Raw genomic sequence first — 24,844 nt, forward strand, 5'->3', positions numbered from 1 at the left:
GCCGGCACTTCTAGCACGTGGCTGGCTTCGTGCTCACACGCTGTAGGGAGGTTTGTTTGCTCAGTCTGTCCGGACATGGTGCCAGGGCTGGGGGCTGGAGGCATGGCAGGCCATTCTTCTTCACTATCAGTCTCTGGCTCAGATAGCAGGAGATGGAAGGGGCCTGGCTGAGGAGAGGAGGGCGGGCGAGGCACAACAGGAAGGGGGAAACAAGAAATGGGAGCCATCGTTGCACCAGTAACATCCTCAAAGCTCACAATTCTTGTGAATCTCTCCCCCACCAGAGATGATGGTGGGAAAATAATTTATGTCTCTAAGAAATGATTTCTTTGGGGGTAAGTCAACAGAGTCGCCCACGCTTTACAAAAGAGCTCCCTCTTCTAGGTATAAAGGGCCTATATGCCCCTACTTGATATGATCCTTTCTATCTACATATCTATTTGATATGACTTTATTCGGCAAGAGGGTCCTTTCTTATTGGTGCCCCCAATTTCCAAAGCCCATTTGTCAAGCATACAAAAGAGGGCCTTCTCCTGAGTCTATTCTCTTACATGTTGCTTATTGCTGCAGAGTTAAGAAGGAGTCAAGACTGATTCTTCTATTAGATCTTTTGAGTTGGTGGTTGATGATGTTACATTATTTATGTATTTCAACCATTTTCTATTATTTTTTCTACCTGAGGACCCTGGAGGTCAAAAAGTAGGGTAGAGCTTGAAACAAATGAGTATCCCCAAAGCTATTTTCATCTAGCTTCTTTTCAGAAGATTGCCGAAGTTGTAAGTGACATGCAAATAATCCTGCAGAATGACCATCTCCAAAGTGCGCGTTGTGACTTCAGTGCTCTCCTAGCAGTTGCTCATGTGCTCTGAGAATAAAAATGTTACCATTTCCAGGAGCATCAGGCATCTAGACTGAAAGTACCTCTCTGTAAGAATCATATTTCCTATTTCACACATTTGGGGACGGGTACTTTCTGCCATTATACTGTCCAGGAATCAAAATGTTTGGAGTCGAAAGGTGCAATCCACCTCAGTTTCAACAAAGAAAACACAAATACTTTTCTCGGTTATCATAAGCCTGGAAAATACCGTTTCCCCCAAAAGAAGTTATCCCCTGATAATAAGCCCAATTGGGCTTTGGAGCGCATGGCAATAAGGCCACGCGCTTATTTCAGGGTTCAAAAAAATATAAGACAGGATCTTATTTTCAGGAAAACACGGTACTAACAAGCCAATGCAGTGATTCTTCCAACCCATTAAAAACTTGGTGAACCATTATTTGGGGTTTACAATGGTTTACAATGGCTTAAATCAGGATCTGCCCATCGATGGGGTTGAGATTTGACATGCACGCAACTGTCTCACCTTCCTGTTTGTCTAAAGAACTCTTCCTCAAATTCCCGTAATATTTTCCTTATCCTTTTCTTTTCGGCTCTAGTTTCTCTGAGATGTTCCAGAAGCACAGGCCTAAAAAAGAAGAACTGGAATTTTAAGATTGAGGGATTGGAAAATTCGTACAGTGATAGACGGTTGAGCAAATCAGGGCCTCAAATAAGCATGCAGCATGACAGGCTGTCCTTTGGAGGCTCTCCTTGATACAGATGCACCCAACTGCTTATTAGAAAATGTTGCCTACCTAGTTCCTAGTGAGTTCAAAACCGTGTAATAAAACGAGTAGTGTATTTATGATTACTTGGTAGTAGGAGAAGATGAATTTACATCAATTGTGAAAATTTGCATTGTACCCTAAGTAACATTTTGAACACAATCACCAAAGCGAATGATGTCACTTCTTTTCACTACTCTTTCCTATGAGCACTTAATAGGGCTGCACTGGCTTCCGGTGGTCTTTCGGGTGCAATTCAAGGTGTTGGTTACCACCTTTAAAGCGCTCCATGGCTTAGGACAGGGCTATCTACGGGACCGCCTACTGCCACAAACAGCCTCCCATCGACCTGTGCGCTCCCACAGGGAGGGCCTCCTTGGGGTACCGTCGGTGAAACAATGTCGACTGGTGACCCCCGGGGGTAGGGCCTTCTCTGTGGGGGCTCCTGCCCTCTGGAACGAGCTGCCTCCGGGGCTTCGCCAACTCCCCGACCTTCGGACCTTCCGCCGTGAGTTGTAGACTCTTTTATTCCATCGAGCTGGGCTAGCCTGATTAAGTAATTTTAAATGGTTTTTGTATTAGTTAGTTTTTTAAATACTTTGGCCATTATTTATATAAATTTTAGTCTGTTTTTAATGTGTATTTATTGTATCTTTTTAAATTGGCTGTTAACCGCCCTGAGTCCTTCGGGAGAAGGGCGGTATACAAATGCAATAAATAAATAAATAAATAAATAAATAAGCTTGATTGATAAATAAAATAAACAAAATCCCTGATACCAACAGGTGCATCATCATTTCGACAAGGGGGAAGTTGGCACTCACATGGTGGCCTCATGTAAATTGGACATCGTGAGGGTTGGCTGTGTCATCATTTTCCTTCCATCCTGAGGTGAAACAAAGGCGGGTTCATTCTCCTCATCCGAGTGACCCATCTGTGCCTCAGGAGGCCAATGGAGAGACCCGGTGGAGCTACTCTGAGGAGGTTCTTCATCAGAATCTTCCTCCTCCTGCTTGGAACAGGGAACAAGAGTTATCGGGGTCCCTCCCTCCCTCCCCACCCATCCTTCAAATGAAGAAGACTGGAACATTAATTCCAGAGGACAAAAATCATATGAATAAACAGACTGGCCTGGTTTGTATTTAAGTATTAGAAATGTTGGTTGGCCAAGATTTTCCTCGCATTAGAAGCTGCAGACACTTATTCAAGGCCTTGAATATTATTAGAAGAGAAGTGTAAATAAAACACACTAACACTTTCTGAGATATATGTTTGTTGTTCTCTGAGACTCTGAGACTTAATGGATGTCCCAAAGATGCTTTTCCAAAGGGAAATGGACTTTTGGGGGGTTTTTCATTGAAAATGTTTTGCTTCTCACCCAAGAAGCTTCTTCAATTCTGACTGTCTTTAATGGAATTCTTTCAGAAGAAAGAATAACTGAACAGTGGTCTTTTTCCGTGCAAGTAACCACAATTATATCTAAACCCCAGTGGTCAGCAACAGCATGCACTTTCCATAACTGTAAGAATTTGACAGAGATTACTTTGATACTACAAACCAGTAATCCCAATCCAGCCCTATTTGAAAGTCTGTCCGAGTAAATCCCCTGGGCTTTATTTCCTAAAGAATAAATGTAGTGACGAGACCCTTATGCATAAAACAAAAGCTAATGCACAACTTGAAGAGAATCTACAAGCAACATCATTTGGTGTGGTGCATTTCTTCACACAATCCTCATGAGACTTACAATAGTTGTAATCAAAGAGGGTGTTGATAGAAGCTGCTTTATAATTCTGTATCTTTCATAAAGTGGCTTCATCAAACTCCTGTCTTCCTGGTTAACCTAGAAAGAAAAAAGTAAGGAGCACAGGGTTGGCTCTGAAGACACATCTGAAATTTCAGCTTAAATGTCACAATCATCAACAGAAAAGTCTCTAGGTGGGTTTTTAAATTCCAACATGAGGAATGTGAGACACAAAATATAGTGATACTTTCAGTGCTGACGGGATATCATTTGTCCTAATCTTAATATTGTTCTACACTTTGGTAAAATAAACAGTTTATCAGAACTGACTCTATATTTCCTTTGCACACTATGGGGTTTTTTTTTCCTCCAAGAATTTTTAAAAAGATAAGACATGTGTTTGTGATTTGTAATACTTTGTGTTAGAGAAGCACCACTTCCAATCAGTAGTTGGACTGGTGCTCCACCATTCTTTAGCAGCAAACTGGCACACTCTAATTCACATTCTCTGCCTAGCCTTTGCCTCTGGCAACCGCAAATTTTTTTTATAACCAAATGTCGGTCATACAACATTAAGACTGGCAGATCTTAGTCATTCCAGTCAAATTCCTTGCTGTCGTTCTGCAATCTTAGGACATGATTTGGTACCACTTGAACATTTCAGGGGAGCCTTCCTTGATTGGAAGGGCTACAAGAGTGGAGCCTCCAGTAAGATGAATTATATATTGGTGCCAGCTTGATTTAGGTCATGGCAGCTCTTCAAAACTGTTGGAAGAGGTTTCAAGAAAAGTCCTCCTCTCTCATAGAAATTTCATATTCAGAGCACCAGCGGGGCTGTTATTGGCAGAAAAAAATGGAATTGAGGCGAGTGGGCAGATCTCTGCCTCTAAGAGTTAAAACTGAATGGTTCACAAGACATGTAATATTCCTAGACAAATGTACCAATTCAAAGCTAGTTATGCTCAAAATCTTGCACATTTCTGAACGTTCAGCTCAGTTCTTAACTCGAAGGTGCATCACAGATTTTAGAACATATTTTGCAGGGAAATATACAAACATTGAGAGAAAATTCAGTAATTTAAATATTCAGATGCGTTTTTGTATTTGAAAACATCTGTATATTAATGGACCTATCAGTAAACATACACCAAAGGGACACAGATTGGCATGTCCTTCTTGGCTATCAGTCCTCAACTATAATCCATCTTCAGTGGAGAACGTACAAAATATGCACTGAGGGTTGTCACACTAAGACACACAAGCCCAAGTATTGATAGCAACAAGCTGTGCTAGAGAACCCATAAAAGGTCAAAATGGTATTGCAGAAGAACATAGTCAATAAGCTCAGATCCAGTAGACAAGAAATAGATAAGAAGAAGAGATAAGCTGGTTTAATTAAGGAGGGGAAAAACCATGTAAGTCTTTTTGCCTGTAGGTGAGATGCAGTCCCGAGAAGCCTTTAGTGTGGTTTGCAATGGGTGAAAAGCTATGTCAAATTGACCTTCCCTCCTCTCTCCAATTGCTTTTCCATTTTTGCTAATTGGGTAACACTTTGGACGTCAGCTCCAAAAGCTGCTTCAAGGCATAGGAGACCGTGAAGCAGCATCTGCCTGCAACATCTCCAAGCCCTTCTTGCTTGCTTAGTGAGAAGAGAAGTATCTTTCTAGACCAGCAACTGTATGAGGACTTAGGTATGAATGGAAGGATGTAGATGGAAAGAAAGGATGGAAAGTGTGGTGATGAACGGTTGTGAATGTATGTCTTGATGGTGAAAAAGACAAACAGTGAAAGCAAAGCAAGGCGAGCCAACCCGGTGTTTCACGCTGGGTTGTTCCGTCTCTTCACATCAAGTGGCAGTTTCTACTTGACCTTTGCTGACCTTGAAAGATAAGGTGAAACCTGATTAGGACTTTGATGGAGACTACCAGGAAACCCCAGATTATTGACTAAAGGAGGAAAAATCCCAAAAAGTGGCAATGGCTAAGCATTTAGATATTACCTTCAATGAAACCTCAGGCTGGCTTTAATTTGTAGAATTAATTAATTAATTAAAGTGTTTTCTAGCCATTTCATCTGACCTATCAGTGGATGCGTTGGTAGCCCTGATTAGTGTGATGGGATATATCAACCGCACAAACTAGTTGAAAAAAAAGTACCAATATCCAGTGGTACTGTACTTGTGAAACACAATGTGCATCTTCAAGAATGTGATGAGATCGAGCAGAATGGACCATTCAATAAGACACTCTTGTGTTTTGGGACAAGGGGAAGGGTGCCTTCCCTGTTGCTGTGCCCCCCCCCCTCTGGACTAGCCCCACCCCCCACGTCAAGATCCAGATACTGTAGCTCTCGTGAATTTCAGAAAGTGTCCCACAGTCATCTGCAGCTGGGTAGCTTCTAAATTGTGAGATATAGATATAGGAGATAGTTAAATGAGAAGGGGGAGATAGATAATAATAATAGAATAACAGAGTGGGAAGGGACCTTTTAGGTAATCTAGTCCAACCCCTGCCCCCCTGCCCAAGCAGGAGATCGTACATCATTTCTGACAGATGGCAATCTAGTCTCTTCTTGAAAGCTTCCAGTAATGATAGATGATCAACAGATGAGATGATAGATAGACAATAGAGGGAATATATGATAGATAGAAGATAGAGTTAGAGACAGATATGATAGAGCTAGATATAGTTCAGGAACCTATGGTGGAAGGCGGCTTGAAGTACTGGACCTAATTCTAACTGACCTTCGTGTGTGGACTGGGGAAGTTCAGAAGCCACCTCCTGCTGAAAATTCTTTGTAAAGGCTAACCTGAAGTTGACCTTTCTAAGAAATACTTACAGGCCGTCCATGAATACTTTCAAAATAGAGTAGGCTTTTCTGGAGACTGAGTTTTTCCAAAGCCATTTGCTTTTTTGTCATAGCCTAATTAAAAAAGAACGATTTATAGAAAAATTAACAATCGAGTGTTATCTGCTGGAGGAAAATCGGTGCACAAAATAATATGAATGAACTTGCATGGTTTTTAAAAGTCACAGGGAGCATTTCTTTAATGCAGAATTTGGATGATGCTTGACTGCTTTAAAACTGGCTGACTCAAGGTAAGTATAACCAACCACTAGGCGCCTACCTGTGAAATGCATCTCATTCATCGTCATTTTTTCACAGCTGGCAGTGCGCTCTGAATTTTGGCTTTACAAGCTTCATTTTCTCCTTGAACCGGACGGGATATTTTTTGCAAGATCCCTTTAGATTCATGGAACTGGGCAGACTTAGAAAAGCACAGGTGTCAACTACCTTTGTCCTTTGGGTTTGTCACAGACTCCCACCCCCCAATTGATGTCAAACTTGCGGTCTGCAGGCCGAATGCCTCCCATTGCTGGCCATCCCCATCCCCATCCCCATTTTTGCGAAGCGGGGAAAAGTTGCAATATGTCATGTGACGACATGTCATCGCAGGTTTAACACCCCTGATCTAAACTGAAAGTAATTTTAATTGCCTACAAGGTTAAATTTGAAGATTCACATTTATGCTTCTAATTTGGTTTTTGAATTGACTATACCAGCGGCCCCCAACCTTTTGGGTACCAGGGGCTGGTTCTATGGAGAAAGGTTTTTCCACGGACCAGAGGGGGGTTGGTTTCCCGTGCTGCCTGCATCCCATGGATGGGGCTTTGCTGTTTGTGTGGCCTGATTTCTGCCATGCCACAGACCAGGGGATTGGGACCCCTGGACTACCCAAAGAAGTAAAGGAAGGTTGGGGGTGACTTAGACCAGCGTTCCCCAACCTTTCCGGCTTTGTGGACTGGCAAGGGGAAGAGGGGATGGTTCCGTGTGAGTGGCTGGCATTGCTTGTGCAATTGGACTGTGTGTACATACGCTTGTCTGCTGCTTGTACAAGTGGGGATGTGCGCATGTGCTTGCCTGCCACTTCAGCGGCCGGGTTCCAAACAGTTTACCGTCTGGCAGTGGGCCACGGCCCAGAGGTTGAGGGCCCCCAACCTAGACAACTAGCTGAGTTAATGGCTTGAGGATGAAGACTTTTGTTCACTCTTTGAGCTCTAATGTCCTCGCCAGTTCCAGTTTACAGGCATGACTCTGATTTGAAAAGCACCACAAGAGAGGCCAGTGCTGTCACATGTATCATGTCACAAATGACCTATTCATCTCTTTACGCAGAGCATGCAGCATCATTTTGACCACATCTGGCTTCTACCAGAAACCAAAGAGTTTCTACCTAAACCTCAGAATCTCCAGATACAGCTTTGGACACAGGCTACAAGATGATAATTTAAAAGCCATTGTGCTGATGTAGTAAAATGTCATAACTGCCACATTTGTACCGGGTGACAATAATACACATTTGTACCCTAGTGCCAAAGACCACTAATATACAGTTTTCTGCACAGATGTTTGTACCAAGTAATTTGTACCTTTTTGGTTTTTCGCTCATATGAATCTCACGCACAGACACACACATACAGGCTCTGCAAGTCAGTGTGGAAGGAAGCTCATGAAGGTGATAGGACATGACAGAAGCCATCAGGCACATGCCAAGCAAGCCAGCAGGTAAACCAGGTTTTCTGCTTTAGCAGACCTAGATGTTATGCCAGAACTGGGTACCTTGATATTCTCAGGGAGACCGAGCTGCTGTCGTTTCTCTTTCAGTTGCTGCTTTACCACTTCCATGGTTTCCTCCACCGAAGGACCGGTGGGAGAAACTGCTGGATCCGGCCTCCCGGCCTCTCTTTCCTGCTGAAAGTCCCTTTGGCTTCTTTTGATGTGGAAGCTCTGTTCCTCTGACATTTTGAGTTTCAGCTCTGTGAGAGAAAAGTCCACACAACACCTCAACTGAGCAAACACCTGCAGCCTTCAGCTTCTCAGTTCGTAAAAGGGGATCATATACTGCAACCGTCATAAAGATGAGACAGTTGCCAAGCATCTGAATTTTAATCACGTGACCACGGGGAGGCTGCAACGGTCATAAGTGTGGGGAAAAAAATGGTCACAAGTCACTTTTTTTTTTCAGTGAGGCTGCAACTTTGAAAGGTCACTAAATAAAGTGTTGTAAGTCGAGAACTACCTGCAATATCTTGTGGTTTGGTTTTTGGTTTTGTTTTACAAAATTTTGGTGTGGCACAAACGAAAGGGAAGTACAGCTCAAGACTAGAAAAGGCAAGGAAGTAATTATTGCTGCCTGAAGGCTATTTCGGTGCCCTTCCCCACCCCTCCTTCTCGCAGTGGCCTCGGCAGGGTGGAGTCAATTTAGCAACTCAGCTTCCAGCTTTGCTCATTCATTTTCTTCCTTGCACTTTATCTATTTTGCACAGGCCTTGGTAATCAAATGGAAGTGTTAATCGTATGGATCAGGTTACTCGGTTTTTTTAAGATTTAAAAAGATGTCATTGAAAAGTCACACTGCGTGTCTTCTGGAGCATGATTTCTTGAGGAACATGTTTGATCTCTGATGGCCTCCAGTGCACGCTACAACAAAAATGTCTATGACACCTATCGTCTGGTGGAAATCTGACACTTGGGACATATTGAATAGGGAAATAATAGTTTCTAAAGCTAGTTTCGTATCCTAAGATCAAACTTGGCATTATATTTTTCTTTTATGTACACTGAGAGCATATGCACCAAAACAAATTCCTTGTGTGTCCAATCACACTTGGCCAATAAATTCTATTCTATTCTATAGGATTGATGGATGAGAGATATCCACATAATGAATTTGTTAGCTACTACAGAGCCCCAGCTACTGGAGAGCTGGGCTGATTCAAGAAGGGGCAGGAATTTAAAGTTGCTGGAAAAGCCACAGAAACCAACACTACTAGGTTGCACCAAACCAGAACTTGCTGGTTACATCTCCAAGAAAGTATGAGTGTAAGGGGGACTTCATTCTTCTGTCTCTATAGAAAAGTCTGTGGGTCAGGGAGAAAATATAGCATTTTCCAGGGATTCGATAGAGTGAATTAAGGTTTGGGTGCACAGAGGTTCTCTGTTGTTGCCCACCAGTGGCCAGCAGAGCTGGTAGCAGATTCAGATAGTGAGGAGATTGGGGAGGAATATGGACCAGTCCTGGAATCTGGGGAAGGCTCGGACGAGGGGTCTGAGTCAGAGGCAGAGAGGGAGCCAAGGGCATCCAGTAGTTCTTTGCTGCCTCTGGAGCCTCTGGTGTCTGACATCAGTGAGGCAAAAGAACAGCAGGAGCCTGTTCCCAGTGTGCCCAGGCGCAAAGCTGACAGAAGACAAGAACAATTAATAAAACAGGGTCGACTTGGGAATAAGGCTTGGAGATGATTGGCTCCTCCCACAAGACATAATAGAGGAGTGAATGGGACATGAGCTTTTGCAGGGAGCAATTCGTTCATCTGATTGGTTCAAGCTTTGGAAAGTTCTGTTTGACTCTGTGCTAAATTTGGCCTTGCGCTGAGTGTTGCAATTAGTTCTCTAGCAGCATTCCAAGGGAGATAAGGTGGGTGTTTATAAACATTCCCCTGAAAGACTGTGAAACCTTGCGGACTGTGAATAACAATAATTCACAGCTGTATGAATAAAAGAGGTTTGCCGGGACTAAGATTGTGCTATATGCTTTTTAAGGAAGCCTAAGTCAGAACTATCAGAGAAATCCTTCATATAGGATTTCAAATGCCTTTCTGCCCTGTTAGAGTTGAACTGGCTTTTCTTCTAATATGAGGGATGGGGTAGAGAACACAAGTCCCCCAGGATATGATTCTGTACTTTTTCCCCATCCATTAGGCTGAATAGCAAACACTGTAGCTTCATCCATTAGGCTGAATAGCAAACACTGTGAGAAACTGGCTAGACACAGTGACAGTGTGTACCTTTTAGCTGTTTACGACTTTTGGCCAGGTCATTCATCCATTTCATTACTTCGGGATTTGATATTTTGTCAGCATGGGAAGGCTGCACAGAAAAGAGAAGAAAAAGGCAATTATCAGAAAGTGGATTATAATGTTACTCTCATCAACACCAATACCGAAATCACACATATCCCTGCCAAGGTACAGTTTGTTATTATTTGTCTAGAGCAGTCTAGATTCTCAACATTTTCTTCACTCCCTTTAACTACCTTCTGTGGCCACAGATCATGGCTACGGACCTCCGAAGACTTAATTCAAGATTTAAATCATAACATTTCTTCAAGCCATTGTGGACCCCTTGTGATGACATTGCGGTCCTCTAGGAATCTGTGAACCACAGGTTGAGAACTTCTCTAGTCTAGAGATGCCAGATCAACATCCCAGGTAACATTGGAGGGTGATCTAGATCAGATCACAAATGGACTGACCAATCTTCTGACCCTAAGAACCATCTGGTCATTCTAAGATGAAAAAAGGTTGGATGGAGACTTATTTCTTTGCCAAGGGCTAGAGCCATCTGCAAGATCTATCAAGGGGGCCTGGCTTGCTGGTGGGGGATCAAGGAGAAACATGTTTTCCTTTCTCTGTCGTGCCTCTTCTCTTTCTTTCTTTCTTTCTTTCTTTCTTTCTTTCTTTCTTTCTTTCTTTCTTTCTTTCTCTTTCTTTCTTTCCTTCCTTCCTTCCTTCCTTCTTTCCTTTCCTTTCCTTTCCTTTCCTCTCTCACTTGCATTTATTGATTTATCACATCTATGTAGCTGCCCAACTCACAGCACAGACAGTTCCTATATGAGTCCTTGCATATCACCTTAAAATCATAGAAACCTAGGACTGAAAGGGACCTTGGAGATCTTTTAGTCCAACCCCCTGCCCAAGGCAGGAGTCCTTATTCCATCCCGGATAAATGGTTGTCCAATCTTTTCTTGAAAACCTCCAAGAAGCTACAGGTCATCTTATGCCAACTTATGACCTGGCATGGTTTTATCTTGTTCACAGCCAGGAGTGAGACCAATCTCAATAGCCTTTAACAGTATCAGTGCTAAAGTATTTTTCTTCCTTGTTTAAATATACCACCCTAAGCATAAATATGAACTGTTTTTTTTCCCCCAAGCCCTGTTCAAAAATATTTAGTCTTACTTTACCAGATAGGTCGATACAGTCAGGATGTACTTTCCCCTTTGGTCCTGTGTAATGACTTAAAACTAATTACTGGGGTTTTTGCCAGTCTCCATAGTAAGATAATCTGCTATTTCCTAATTTTGCTGTTAGCTGGTTGTTGCTGAGTGCTTTGTTTGGTGTGGTAAGATATGCAGATAACCCAGTCTTAGGCATTTATGACATCATTGCTTAGCTAGCTAAGCCTTCGTGAGGTCACGTGCCTAGTATAAGGTTACTCATAGCCCCTCTCTGGTCTCCCAAAGCTGACTCACAAACATGAGTCCTATCTCCTACAGTAGGTACTCAGATAATCCAAAATTTCTTTGCTTTAGCACTTGGGAACATCAAGAATGACTGAAGCCACCCTCCACTCCCTGGGACCCACCAAGCCCAGATCTTCTCCCTCTTGTTGCATTTAGAAGCAGCCCCTCGGTCCTTCATGGTCTCTGTGAGGGATCTGGCTGCCCTCTTCAGCTCCTTACCCTGTAATTCTTCTCCTCCTCAAACTTCTCTTCGTATTTCCTGATTCTCCTCTTCAGGCTTTGCAGGTGCTTTGTGAGTTGCACCATGGTCTGGGGCACTTTGCTGTCCTCACAGCTGCCTCTGGAAGAACTTCTTGGCCTGTGACATTCAAAATTATCAAAATGTTCATTTAGAGGACCATTTCTACCAAATAAGGGCTCCAGCTACCCCGGACTGCTATGATGATATGGGGAGATGGAAAATAAAGAGGAAGAGAGAAGAAGAGATCAGGGGAGAATTACAGAGGTGGAAACCTGCCCTGCCCTTGTTTCATTAAGAACTGCATAATCTCTGGAAGCCAGCAGGTGATTTTATAGCAGGACCAGATAAATACAATCACCCAAGAAAGTATTATGCTGCAGCTAAAGGCATAATTATGGTGGTCAGTTGAGGAACAGTGACCCTGGTCCCAGGTCGGGCAGCTCAAAATGCTCAAAAGCTGCTCCACATCCACAGGTTCTGGAGTTGTCAAATGTATGATTATCAGCAGAAGCTTCCTTTGGGCTGGGGATTCTGCCCAAAATGCTGGAAGACGGATGCCTTGGCCTGAACCGGCCCCTGCTGATGATCTTCCTCTGGAGAGAACAGCCCGAGAGGGAATCTGGGCAAAGTTCTCACAAGCCTCACGGAGGGCACTTAAGGGGCCCCAGGAGTTTTCTATGCAGGTCTCAGCTTCGACTGGCAAGACTGGGGAGATGCAACTTCTAAACCTAGTATCATATTTTGCACTTCCTTTGTTGCGTATCATTGCGTATTCTTGTTTCATTATCCTTTGGGCTGCAGTTATTGATTTTGCACACGGCTAAAAGTCTTCACAGGAAAACAGTTTATAAATTCACAAATAAAAGTGTAAACATTTGGCACATAGTTGATTATTAATTTTAAATAAACAGTTCTTTTGTAATGTATGATTTCTGTGCCCCCCCCCCCATCTCCCAAATGAAAATAAGAAAACCTTCCTGACACCGTCTTTTTCATTATCGGAGACCTCCTGGTCTGAAACTTCTAGTTCTCTGTTCTCCTTTTTCACTCTCTGCAAGGTTGCCCTCCAGTGCTTTAAAATAGGAGCCACAATGCTAACTCACTTTATAAAGTTATGGTGACCTATAGTCCTCTGGTAGGACTGTCTCTAAATCAACCCCACTGAAGGAATGTTTACAGTGGAACAGCTTATTAGTTTTACTATTATTAAAAACCTGGAGGCAATTTGCTCTCTTGAATAAATGAATTCATAACTGTTGACTATTAGCTGATAAAAAAAGGTTTTTCAAAGCTACCAAATAAGGGCCAAGAAGTCACTTTGGGGCAGCAGGATCCCTCCTGCAAAACTCAGTGTAGCAGCTCAAGATTTGCAACTGTGGGACAAGAGGCTGCGGCCCTTCACCAAATCTGGGGCACCCCCATGGATACCAATTTCCCAGGAAGAAGGGAGCTTCTGCTTGCCCCAGAGTAGTGCTTCCAGAAGAAGACAGTTCCAGAAGAAAACAAGGTGTTGTGGTCTGCCAATGGCCTGCGGAACTGGCAGCAGAGTCGGACAGTAAGGAGGTTGGGGAGGACAATGGGCCAGTTCTGGAGTCTGGAGAAGGCTCAGATGAGGGCTCTGCGTCAGAGGCAGAGATGGAGCCAGGGCCATCTGGGAGTTATGGGCTGCCTCTGGAGCCTCCAGAATCGGACATCAGCAAGGCAGAGGAACAGGGGGAGCCTGTTCCCAGTGCGCGCATGCACAGAGCTTCCAGAAGACAAGAACAGTTAAGACAAAAGGGGTGACTCGGGAGAAAGGCTTGGATATGATTGGCCCCTCCCATAAGACATAAAGGAGGAGCAAAGGCACGTGAGCCTTTTATAGGAAGCAACTTTGTTCGTTCTGGTTGGTTTAAATTCTGAAGCTCTGTTTTGACTCTGTGCTCCATGTGGCCTTGCAAAGCTAATTGCCAATTAGGTCTTTGGCAGCGTGCCAAGGGAGATAAAGGTGGGTGCTTATCAGCCTTATCCCGAAGGACTGTGGCAGACTTCTGTTGGACTCTTTACAAACTATTTGTGACTCATTATGGGCTGTGAATGAACGGAATTCACAAGAGGGTTTTGGGGACTAATCATGTGCTTTTTAGCTGTCTCACGAAACCTAGGTCAGAACACAAGGTTGTTTGAGCTTGGAAGATGGAAACGGTTGGTGTAGCTTACATCATGAAGAGCTGAGCACTTGGTGGAGAAGGAGCCGATTCGGGGTCTAAGTTAAACCTCTGGCTTTGGCTGAAAATAGAGCAGCGAGGAGACAATAGAGGATAATCTCCATCCGTGATGTGATGCAGCAGCCTGCAAGTCCCTAAAGCATCCTGGTCTTCTGGTCCATTGTCGGCCTCCGCCTGGCCCTCACGGTACCCCTGAGCAGGCTCTGGAAGGTCAAGGATCAACAGGTTTCTCAGGGCAAATTCAATATCAGCCCGTATTAAAACAGAACTCAAATGCCACACCAAGAAGGAAATGCTTCCATAACAGACTAGAATAAAAATGTCGCCCCGCCTGAAGATTAGGTCAGCTAAGGAGAGTAACTGATACCAGTGACAAACTGCAATTGACACAACTCTGGGAATTAACTTGCAGATATAGAACTAGGGGTGGGCTCCCGGGGGTTCAGCAGGGTTTGGGCGATCCTCTAGCCAAGGATTGCCGGGGTTCAGCGAACCCCAAATGCCACCCCTGGCTGGCCATGCCCACTCCACCCCACCCCTCCCAAGAGTCTCCATAAAGCCTTTTCATCATTCCAGATAAATGCAGGCACTGCGTGGAGGGTCTGGGAGGGCAAAAAATGAGCCTACCAGAGCAGGGGTCTCCAACCTTGGTCCCTTTAAGACTTGTGGACTTCAACTCCCAGAGTCCCTCAGCCAGCAAAGCAGGGGTCTCCAATCTTGGTCCCTTTAAGACTTGTGGACTTCAACTCCCAGAGCAAAGCTGGCTGAGGAACTCTGGGAGTTGAAGTCCACAAGTCTTAAAGGGACCAAGGTTGGAGACCCCCGTACCAGAGGTTCTGGAAGTCCAGAAACGGGTCTGTTTCTAGCCTCCGCAGGGCCTCTGGACCTCGGGGGAAGCAGTTTTCGCCCTCCCGGAGGCTTGAAGAAAGCCTGGGGACAGCAAAAAATGCCCCCCCCTCCACTGTGGTCAGGCAGCCGACTAGGCTACGCCCACCCAGCAACGGGGCAGCGAACCCATTGCTAAAGGATCTGAAGCCTGTTTTAGAACTCATCTTAGCTGATTCACTTCTTGCGGTCAAATATGTAGCCAAGCTAAATGCTGGAGGAAGATTTTGCCATGTTCTAGTTTTCACCAATGGAAGGTGCATTCATAATTTGCCTGCAGAAGTTGTGAATGCTCCAATGCTGGAAATTTTAAGAAAATATTGGATAACCATTTGTCTGAAATGGTGTAGGGTTTCCTGCCTGGGCAGGGGGTTGGACTAGAAGGCCTCCAAGGTCCCTTCCAACTCTGTTGTTGTTATTGTTGTTGTTGTTGTTGTCATTGTTGTTATTATTATTAAGGTACCATCTGGGACAAAAAGCAATAAATAAACAATAACAATGTTTTTTTTCTATTTACTATTTATTATCCAAAGCAGCAACAGATGGTATTTTTACATATTTTTAGGCTTAATTGTTCTCTCCTTTCTACTAATTTGTGTTGCATACAAAGATTCCCAATAGCCATTGTTATTAATGCTATTATTATTATTATTATTTATTTACTATTATTATATTATTTGAATTTCCTTTCTTTCCTTCCTTCCTATCCCATTTTTATTACTATTGCAACTTGTGTTGTTTATACACACACACACACACACACACACACACACACACACACACAAATAGAGGAATTATGTGGAAGATTGGAAAGACAGAGCCATTTCTTCTGATCCAATCAAAATATCAAACACCTAATTATGAATTATAAGAAAAGTGAAGCCTGTAAGCATTTAACCAAAATGTACAAAGCATGCAAAATAAATTGTTCACGATATAAAATTTGTATGCCAAAATGGTTTATTGAACCAAATAGCTAACATTTATGAAAGAAGTAGCTCTATTAATAAGCCTGATTAAAGAAACCGAAATATTTAACATTTTGGCAAGCGTAACAATGCATCTGACTTTGCTTCCATTCCCATGATTTCTGAATTGACAGCTTCTATCATTCATGATCATGGATCAATCAACTCTGCACAATTCACATATAAGGTCAGTTTAAATGAAAAAGTAAGCTAAGTTCCTTTCTTTTACATAAATATTTTCCAGTACTTAAATGCCAAGGGAAAAACATCCCGCTAGCAAACGGAAATCCTTAAGAGTTCTGCCCAAGCTTCTGTTCATGGTCTTTGAAAGATATGAAGAATTGAATGTTGGGTCTTTGGTACAGACGCATGGACTCTGCTGGCACTCAGTTCCTGACATAATTTAATTAAGCATTGAAAGATAATTTCGTATGTAAGAGATACATTGAAAATCAGCCCAGAACGTGATAATGTCGGCTGGCGGCTGGCAGCCCCCAGGGGAAGATCCTTCTCTGTGGGGGCTCCTACCCTCTGGAACGAACTTCCCCCTGGTTTACGCCAAATATCTGACCTTCGGACCTTTCACCGCAAATTGAAAACGTATTTATTTACTCGCGCGGGGCTGGCTTAAATTTTGTTGTATTTTTAAATCTATATTTTATATTTCTAAATTTTATATGAATTTTAATGGGTTTTTAGAATTTTAAATGTTTTAAAGTTTTCGGCCAATTGTATAATAAGTTTTTTAATTTTGTTTTAATTGTATATTGTATTGTTTGGGTTTTTATTCTGGCTTACACTGCCCTGAGTCCTTCGGGAGAAGGGCGGTATAGAAATCTAAATAATAATAATAATAATAATAATAATAATAATAATAATAATAATAATAATAATAATAATAATAATAATAATAATAATAATGTTTACAAGCATCTTGAAATGTCTGTAAGGTTGACTTGGCCTTCCATCCTTCCGAGGTGCGTAAAATGAGGACCGAGCTTGTTGGGGGCCAGAGGCTGACTCTGTAAAGAGGGCTGTAAAAGCACTGTCATGTGGCATATAAGTCTAAGTGCTAAGTGCTATTGCTAATGCCCAGATGCAAAGCTTACAGCTACATGCGAAGTTTTCCCCTGCCCACCGATGCCCTCAACACTGGCAACTTGGCTCTTTAGTAGGAAAGGTAAAAGAAAGGTCTTCAGAATCACTTAGACAGGGATGCCCATCCATCCAGTGGGAAGTAGGGTGTTTTCCCAGACCCTTTCCATTAAAAGCACTGGGCCCCCACTGTCCAGCTTACCTTTTGGCTTTTTATTGTTGTTACTATTATTACTTCATCTGACCTCAAAACTGAGCTATGATTTAGAACAGAGGTCTCCAACCTTGGTCCCTTTAAGACTTGTGGACTTCAACTCCCAGAGTTCCTCAGCCAGCTTTGCTGGCTGAGGGACTCTGGGAGTTGAAGTCCACAAGTCTTAAAGGGACCAAGGTTGGAGACCCCTGATTTACAAAGCCTTAAATATTTCCCTTCCCAGAACTTTTTCTTAGCTGAGAAGCCTATTAAACAGGAGATAGAGAGGGGCCAATGACAGCAACAGGAGTAGAAATGTTATGTTGGGCCAATGTTTACCTTGAACATGGGGGATAAAATAGGATCTCCCAAATACAAAGGAAAACAAAGGATTTGAGTGTCTTAATCTTTCTAGGAAAGGTTGATTTAAGAAACATATTTGCACCTCATGTATGTATTTATGTATGTATATGTGTTTATTTATCTGTTTAATTAAAATAAATTAATTTTTGTTAGGATGGAATTGAGCTTTTACAATATATACTTTTTCCTAAAACTATCAGTATTTATATGACCCAAATAAAATTAGTTACTATTTTCCCCTTATTAAGCCCTAAACTAGGGGTGTCAAACTCTATTTCATTGAGGGCCACAATTTTTTTTTATTTGCATTTATATCCCGCCCTTTTCCGAAGACTCAGGGCGGCTTACACTATGTTAGCAATAGTCTTCATCCTATTTGTATATTTATATACAAAGTCAACTTATTGCCCCCCCCCCCAACAATCTGGGTCCTCATTTTACCTACCTTATAAAGGATGGAAGGCTGAGTCAACCTTGGGCCTGGTGGGACTAGAACCTGCAGTAATTGCAGGCAGCTGCTGTTAATAACAGACTGTCTTACCAGTCTGAGCCACAGAGGCCCACAATGTGTTTGATCTCCAGGGGCCTGGGACGGCATGGCCAGGGTGGGCGTGGCCAGCTTGGCGTCCTTCGCCTGTGGTGGCCTGAGCGCTCTGCCAGTGAAAACTGGGCTCCCAAGCTCCATTTTCAGCTGCGACTGGGTCCTGCAATCCAGCAGTGAAATCCACTTACCTTCGCTACCGGTTTGGGCCCGCTCCTACACTGGAGCATGTGCGTACTATGTGTGTGCGTGCCTCTTCTGCGCATGCAAAGAACCTTTTGCACATGTGCAGATGATTAAAAAACGGAACATAATGATGTCCTGGCAGGTGGGTGGAGCCTCCCGCCACCAATGCTACCAGTTTGACGAGCCAGATAGAACCAGGGGGATTTCACCGCTGCTGCAACCTTCTGCCAGCGAAAACGGAGTTCGGGAGAGCCACAGGCAGCCCTTCTGTGCTCCGTTTTTGCTGGCAGAGGCACCACAGGCTGGTCCTTTGCTGTTTCCAGGGTACCTCCATAGGCCAGATCTAAGCACCCTTTGGGCTAGATCACGAGCCTTGAGTTTGACACCCCTGCCCTAAACTGTGATAAATCTTAGGTTCTCAAATAATGCCTAAACTCAGTCGCTTTTGGCAGATTCACCAATATACCGCATCACGTTCAAAGGCCTTCAGGGCCCTTTAATGATGAACACCCGAGGGCATGCATTAACTGAACATTTTCTTACCACCGCCACAGTCTCTGTCAATGTGCATGCTGGTTGAGGCAGATGAAGAGGCTGGTTCCTCTGAAGCCACCAGCTGAGGACTGTCTTCCTGGGTTAGCAAAAATGCAGAAGAGAGGTCAGTTGCAGAACTGCAGGACAGGTTCCATTTCTTTTTGCCCCGGTAGAGATATTCCATTTTTGGAAGGGCTAAGACATAGTTTTCATTTCCCTTCAAGCTCCAGAACAAAACAAGCAGCTGGTCATCCCTTTCTATAGGCAAGTCCAAGAAAGCAAAGTTAGTTATCTGCTTGTGTTCTCTCTGGATATCATATCCCAGGTTTCACACAGAATGTATTATTCCATCAATATACTTCCATACAAAAATCATTCCTTTTTTCATCTATCAAATGAGTGTCGAGACCCATGGAGGTGACCTTGAGGAAGCCATTCAGAAGCCATTAGGATTACCTCATACAGCTGACTGCAGGGTTGTTAGGAGGCCCTGAATGAGGGCTTGCATGTTTATCATCCCTCCAAAACAGAGGTCTTCAAACTTGGCAGCTTTAAGACTTGTGGACTTCAACTCCCAGAATTGAATCTAGGAGTGAGGTCCATAAGTCTTGAAGCTGCCAGGTTTGGGGACCCCTGCTCCAAAAGAAGTCCAGATCCTAAGGAATTTGACATAGACTGAGTGAACAGTGTTGTCCACAAAAGTGTAGTCTCATGATCTAATCCAAACTGGAGGACATCAGTGGTCATTCCACAAAGAAAGGGTTAGCTCCTATCAATCCTAAGAAAATAAGGAGGAGCAATAACAATAAAATAATGGAAATAGTCCATTCCGAGAAAATACATTCCTTTATTAGATTCACTTCCTGCAGCTGTCTGATTCATAATTCACCTCTTACACGCACTATGGATTATGGAAAAAAAGCAACCAATAGAATATGTGATTAGAAAGAAGGCTCCTGGCTTTAGCAACACTAATACAGTGAAGTTCCAGCTTTCAAAAATTTATCAGCTTTGAGTATTTTTATCACCTGGTAAAAAATGAGAAAATTGAAATACCAATAACAACAACGACAATATTGGCTCCATTTTAAGATGAATTTGGCTGTTACCTAGTCAAACACTTAGAATTTAGATCAGTCAAACTAGAATTCCCTCAGGTTTTAATCTGTTTCATAACTACCATACACATGACAAATGATATCCTTTCAAAAAGGGAAGAAAGATTTATTGAACAAAAGCTTTGAAAACTTGATATTTCCCCAATGTTCACATTTATTTGATGTCTGAAGTTCTCTAACAATATTACGAAGAGCCCCATTAAATAATATCATTATATAATTTTTCTTTGAAATAAATAAATAGTGAAAAGAAGAGAAGAGAAGGGAAGGGAAGGGAAGGGAAGGGAATTTTTTATTGGCCAAGTGTGATTGGACACACAAGGAATTTGTCTTAGTGCATACGTTCTCAGTGTACATACAAGAAAAGATGTTCATCAAGGTACAACACTTAATGATAGTCATAGGGTACAAATAAGCAATCAGGAAACAATATCAATATAAATTGTAAGGATACAAGCAACAAAGTTACAGTCATACAGTCATAAGTGGAAGGAGATGGGTGATGGGAACGATGAGAAGATTAATAGTAGTGCAGATTTAGTAAATAGTTTGATAGTGTTGAGGGAATTATTTGTTTAGCAGAGTGATGGCATTCGGGAAGAAACTGTTCTTGTGTCTAGTTGTTCTGGTGTGCAGTGCTCTATAGCGTCGTTTTGAAGGTAGGAGTTGAAACAGTTTATGCCCAGGATGTGAGAGGTCTGTAAATATTTTCACAGCCCTCTTTTTGACTCAAGCAGTATACAGGTCCTCAATGGAAGGCAGGTTTGTAGCAATTGTTCTTTTCTGCAGTTCTAATTATCCTCTGTGTCTGTCTTGTTGGGTTGCAGAACCAAACCAGACAGTTATAGAAGTGCAAATGACAGACTCAATAATTCCTCTGTAAAACTGGATCAGCAGCTCCTTAGGCAGTTTGAGCTTTCTGAGTTGGCGCAGAAAGAACATTCTTTGTTGTGTTTTTTTGATGACATTTTTGATGTTAGCTGTCCATTTTAGATCTTGCGATATGCTAGAATCTAGAAATTTGAAGGTCTCTACTGTTGATACTGTGTTGTCCAGTATTGTAAGAGGTGGAAATATGGAAGGGTTTCTCCTAAAGTCTACCACCATTTCTACGGTTTTGAGTGTGTTCAGTTCCAGATTGTTCTGGTCGCACCACAAGGCTAGTTGTTCAACCTCCCATCTGTATGCAGATTCATCATTGTCTTGAATGAGACTGACCGCTGTTGTGTCATCGGCGAACTTCAGTAGTTTAACAGATGGATTGTTAGAAATGCATTCATTGGTATACAGAGAGAAGAGAAGTGGGGAAAACACACAGCCTTGGGGGGGCCCTGTGCTAATTGTACAGGTAGCTGATGTGATTCTGCTTAGCTTCACCTGCTGCTTCCTGTTTGTTAGGAAGCTTGTGATCCACTTACAAGTCTGTTCAAGTACCTGTAGCTGGTTTAGCTTAGTTAGAAGAATGTCTGGAATGATGGTATTGAATGCTGAACTAAAGTCTACAAAAAGGACCCTTGCATAGGTCTTTGGAGACTCAAGATGTTGTAGGATGTAGTGCAGAGCCATATTAACAGCATCATCTGTTGATCTATTTGCTCGGTATGCAAATTGCAAGGGGTCTAACAGCGGATCCGTGATGGTTTTCAGGTAGGAAAGCACTAGCCTTTCAAAGGTTTTCATGACTACAGATGTTAAAGCAACTGGTCTGTAGTCATTCAGTTCCTTGATGGTGGGCTTCTTCGGCACTGGGATGATGGTAGAGTGTTTGAAGCAAGAAGGAACATAGCACATCTCTAGTGATTTATTGAAAATATGGGTGAAGATGGGGGCCAATTGGTCAGCACAGACTTTTAAGCAAGAAGGAGTTATCTTGTCTGGGCCTGGAGCTTTTCCTGGCTTTTGTCTGTGAAATAGGTCCTGCACTTCTTTTTCTGTGATCACTAGGGGTTGTGAACCCAATGGGATGGAGTCAGTTGTAGGAGGCTTGGCTGTTGTTGGTGTGTCTGAGACAGGGGTTGTGGAGATAGGTGGCTGTAGTTTCCTTTCAAACCTACAGTAAAACACGTTCAGATCATCTGCCAGTTGTTGATTTCCTTCAGCCTGGGAAGGAGGTTTGCCATAGCCGGTGATATTTTTAAAAGTTTTCCGCATGTTGGCAGGTTCATTTGTTGAGAAATTATTCTTTAGCTTTTCAGACTAGCTTCTTTTTGCTGCTCTGATCTCCTTTGTTAATACATTTCTGGCCTGATTGTACAGCATTTTATCACCTTTTCTGTAGGCTTCCTCTTTGGAACGATGTAGCTGCTTAAGTTTAGCTATGAGCCAAGGTTTGTTGTTATTGTATATTCGCAAGTTCCTGGTCGGTACACATAGGTCTTCACAGAAGCTGACATATGATGTTATAGTATCTGTTAGTTCATCCAGGTCTGCAGAGGTATCTTCAAAAATATTCCAATCAGTGCAGTCAAAGCAAGCCTGTAGCTTTAACTTTCCCTCCTCAGTCCAGGTCTTCACTGATTTAATTGCTGGTTTTGTGGTTTTAAGTCTTTGCCTGTAAACAGGTACAAGGTGAATCATGCAATGATCAGTGTCCCACAGCTGCCTGTGGTAAGGGCCAAGAAGTATCTTTTAGTGTAGTCTAGCAATGGTCTAAAGCAGGGATGAAATGCTCCCTGTTCATACCGGATCACCCGATCCGGTAGCAAAAATCCCTGCCCCTCCCCCATGCCCAGCTGAGCCATGCGATCATCAGAGGGTCTTCCGCCGAAAAAATGATTTTAAAAGTTTAAAAAAAGCTTCTGATGATCACGCAGCTCAGCTGGGTGCTAGCCAAAAAATGGGGGGGGAGTCCATTTTTCCTCGCAGCAGGCTCTGCTAGCCAAACCAAAAATTGGGGGGGAGTGCCTTTTTCCTCCCAGCAGGCTTCCCTGAAGCTTCCCTGAAGCCTGCTGGGAGGAAAAACGGACTCCTCCCCCCCTTTTTTTGGTTTGGTTAGCAGAGCCTGCTGGGAGGAAAAATGGGGTGTGGGGGGGGATTCGTTTTTGAGAGAGAGAGAAAGAAAAGAGGGAGGGAGGGAGGGAGGGAGGGAGGGAGGAAGGAAGGAAGGAAGGAAGGAAGGAAGGAAGGAAGGAAGGAGTACTAACCTGGCACTAGGCAGCTTCAGAGGATAATCCAGGGCTGGAAGGGACCTGGAGGTCATCTAGTCCAACCCTGCTCCAGCAGGACATTGCTAGTGATTTTCTGTCTTTTGATCCCCCAGTCACATAGCCCCACCCACCCAGTCACATGACCCCACCACCACCAAGCCACGCCCACCAAGCAACACTCACAGAACCGGTAGCAAAAACATTTAGATTTCACCCCTGGTCTAAAGTATTCTTGCCTCTAGTGGGACAATTGACATGCTGAAAGTATTTTGGTAGCTCTTCCCTCAAGTTTGCCTTGTTTAGATCTCCCAAAATAATGGTCAGTGAATCAGGGTATTTGGCTTCAGACTCCATAATTTGGTCAGCTAGAGTTCCTAATGCCTTGTTTACACAGGCTTGTGGTGATCAACAGAGCATCAAAATGAAACTACCATCATCACTTACAAAAAACTCTCAAAATACAACACAAGGAAGGCAGTCAGGAAGAGAAAAAGAAAGTATAATTTCTGGTTATATTAAGTTCATGTATCAAAGGCTGTACTTCCTCATTCCACTTTTCAGAATAATAAGCACAATATGGTAGGAGGGTCCTAGGAGGTCTTCTAGTCAGGAGTTACCACAAAGAAGAGAGAGTCAAGCTATTCTTCAAAGCACCAGAAGGCAGGACAAGATGCAATAGGTGGAAATTAATCAAGAAGAAAAGCAACTTAGAACTAAGAAGGAATTTCTTGACAGTGAGAACAATAAATCAATGGAACGACTTGCCTCCAGAAGTTGTAAATGCTCCAACACTGGAAGTTTTTAAGAAGATGTTGGACAACCATTTGTCTGAAATGTTATAGGGTTGGACTAGAAGACCTCAAGATCCCTTCCAACTATTCTATCCTATCCTATCCTATCCCATATTTCTATTCTATTCTGTTCTGTTCGGTTCTGTTCTGTTCTGTTCCAAACCTCCTGCTCGAGCAAGAGACCCTACACCATTTCAACAAATGGCTGTCCAATCTCTTCTTAAAAACTTCCAATGTTGGTGCACCCAAAACATCTAAAGGCAAGCCATTACACCAATTAATTGTTCTAAATATCAAGAAATTTCTCCTTATTTTTAGGTTGGTGCTCTCCTTTATTAGTTTCTATCCATTGCTTCTTCTGCTTTCAGGTGCTTTGGAGAATATCTTGACACACACCCCCTTCTTCTTCATGGCAGCCCCTTAGATATTGGAAGACTGCTGTCATGTCATCCTTCATTTCATTAAATTAGACATACCCAATTCCTGCAACCGTTTTTCATGTTTTAGCCTCCAGTCCCCTAATCACTGAACTAAAGCAGGCATTCTAAATTGCAATAACACAAGCACTTACCCAGGTTTAATTTCTGCTGTTTTCAAACCACTAATGCTTAAGACTACACATTTGCTTAGATGTACACTTCTGATCCGAAGGTCAGAGGCCCTCACACAGAGTCAGTGCAAATAGATATTCTCTTGTAGCCTTCCTGTTTAAGACCTTTAGCTGTATGATTCAGACACCATTAGACACCCAGGTTCCTAACTCGGTCCACTGGACAATGTCCCAATTCTCTTCAACTTGTGTGGAGTCACTCCTCCCAGTAGTCTCTGGTGCTATGCAAATGTAACCTGTGAATCAGTTGGCTTCAACCTCTGGTGCTATGCAAATGGATAACTTGATCCACTGCATGAAGTCCCAGTTCTCTTC

General features: G+C 42.9%; 1 protein-coding gene across 3 annotated transcripts in view; it reads right to left on the reverse strand.

Annotated features, from left to right (window-relative positions):
* Nucleotides 1-24,844, reverse strand: part of FAM13C (family with sequence similarity 13 member C) — a 52,385-nt gene that overhangs the window by 7,345 nt on the left and 20,196 nt on the right. The window contains exons 5-13 of one of the 3 annotated variants that reach the window (XM_058189092.1): nucleotides 18,874-18,961; nucleotides 14,092-14,302; nucleotides 11,871-12,009; nucleotides 10,195-10,276; nucleotides 7,970-8,166; nucleotides 6,188-6,271; nucleotides 3,353-3,448; nucleotides 2,430-2,614; nucleotides 1,365-1,466 (exon numbers count right to left, since the gene is read on the reverse strand). In XM_058189092.1, coding sequence (XP_058045075.1) covers nucleotides 1,365-1,466; nucleotides 2,430-2,614; nucleotides 3,353-3,448; nucleotides 6,188-6,271; nucleotides 7,970-8,166; nucleotides 10,195-10,276; nucleotides 11,871-12,009; nucleotides 14,092-14,302; nucleotides 18,874-18,961 — 1,184 coding nt within the window. Of the gene's footprint in view, nucleotides 1-1,364; nucleotides 1,467-2,429; nucleotides 2,618-3,352; nucleotides 3,449-6,187; nucleotides 6,272-7,969; nucleotides 8,167-10,194; nucleotides 10,277-11,870; nucleotides 12,010-14,091; nucleotides 14,303-18,873; nucleotides 18,962-24,844 lie in introns of all 3 variants that reach the window. The other 2 variants (XM_058189095.1, XM_058189094.1) reach the window with 2 other exon arrangements.

This window comes from Ahaetulla prasina, chromosome 6, assembly GCF_028640845.1.
Source record: "Ahaetulla prasina isolate Xishuangbanna chromosome 6, ASM2864084v1, whole genome shotgun sequence".
Classification (NCBI taxonomy): domain Eukaryota; kingdom Metazoa; phylum Chordata; class Lepidosauria; order Squamata; family Colubridae; genus Ahaetulla; species Ahaetulla prasina.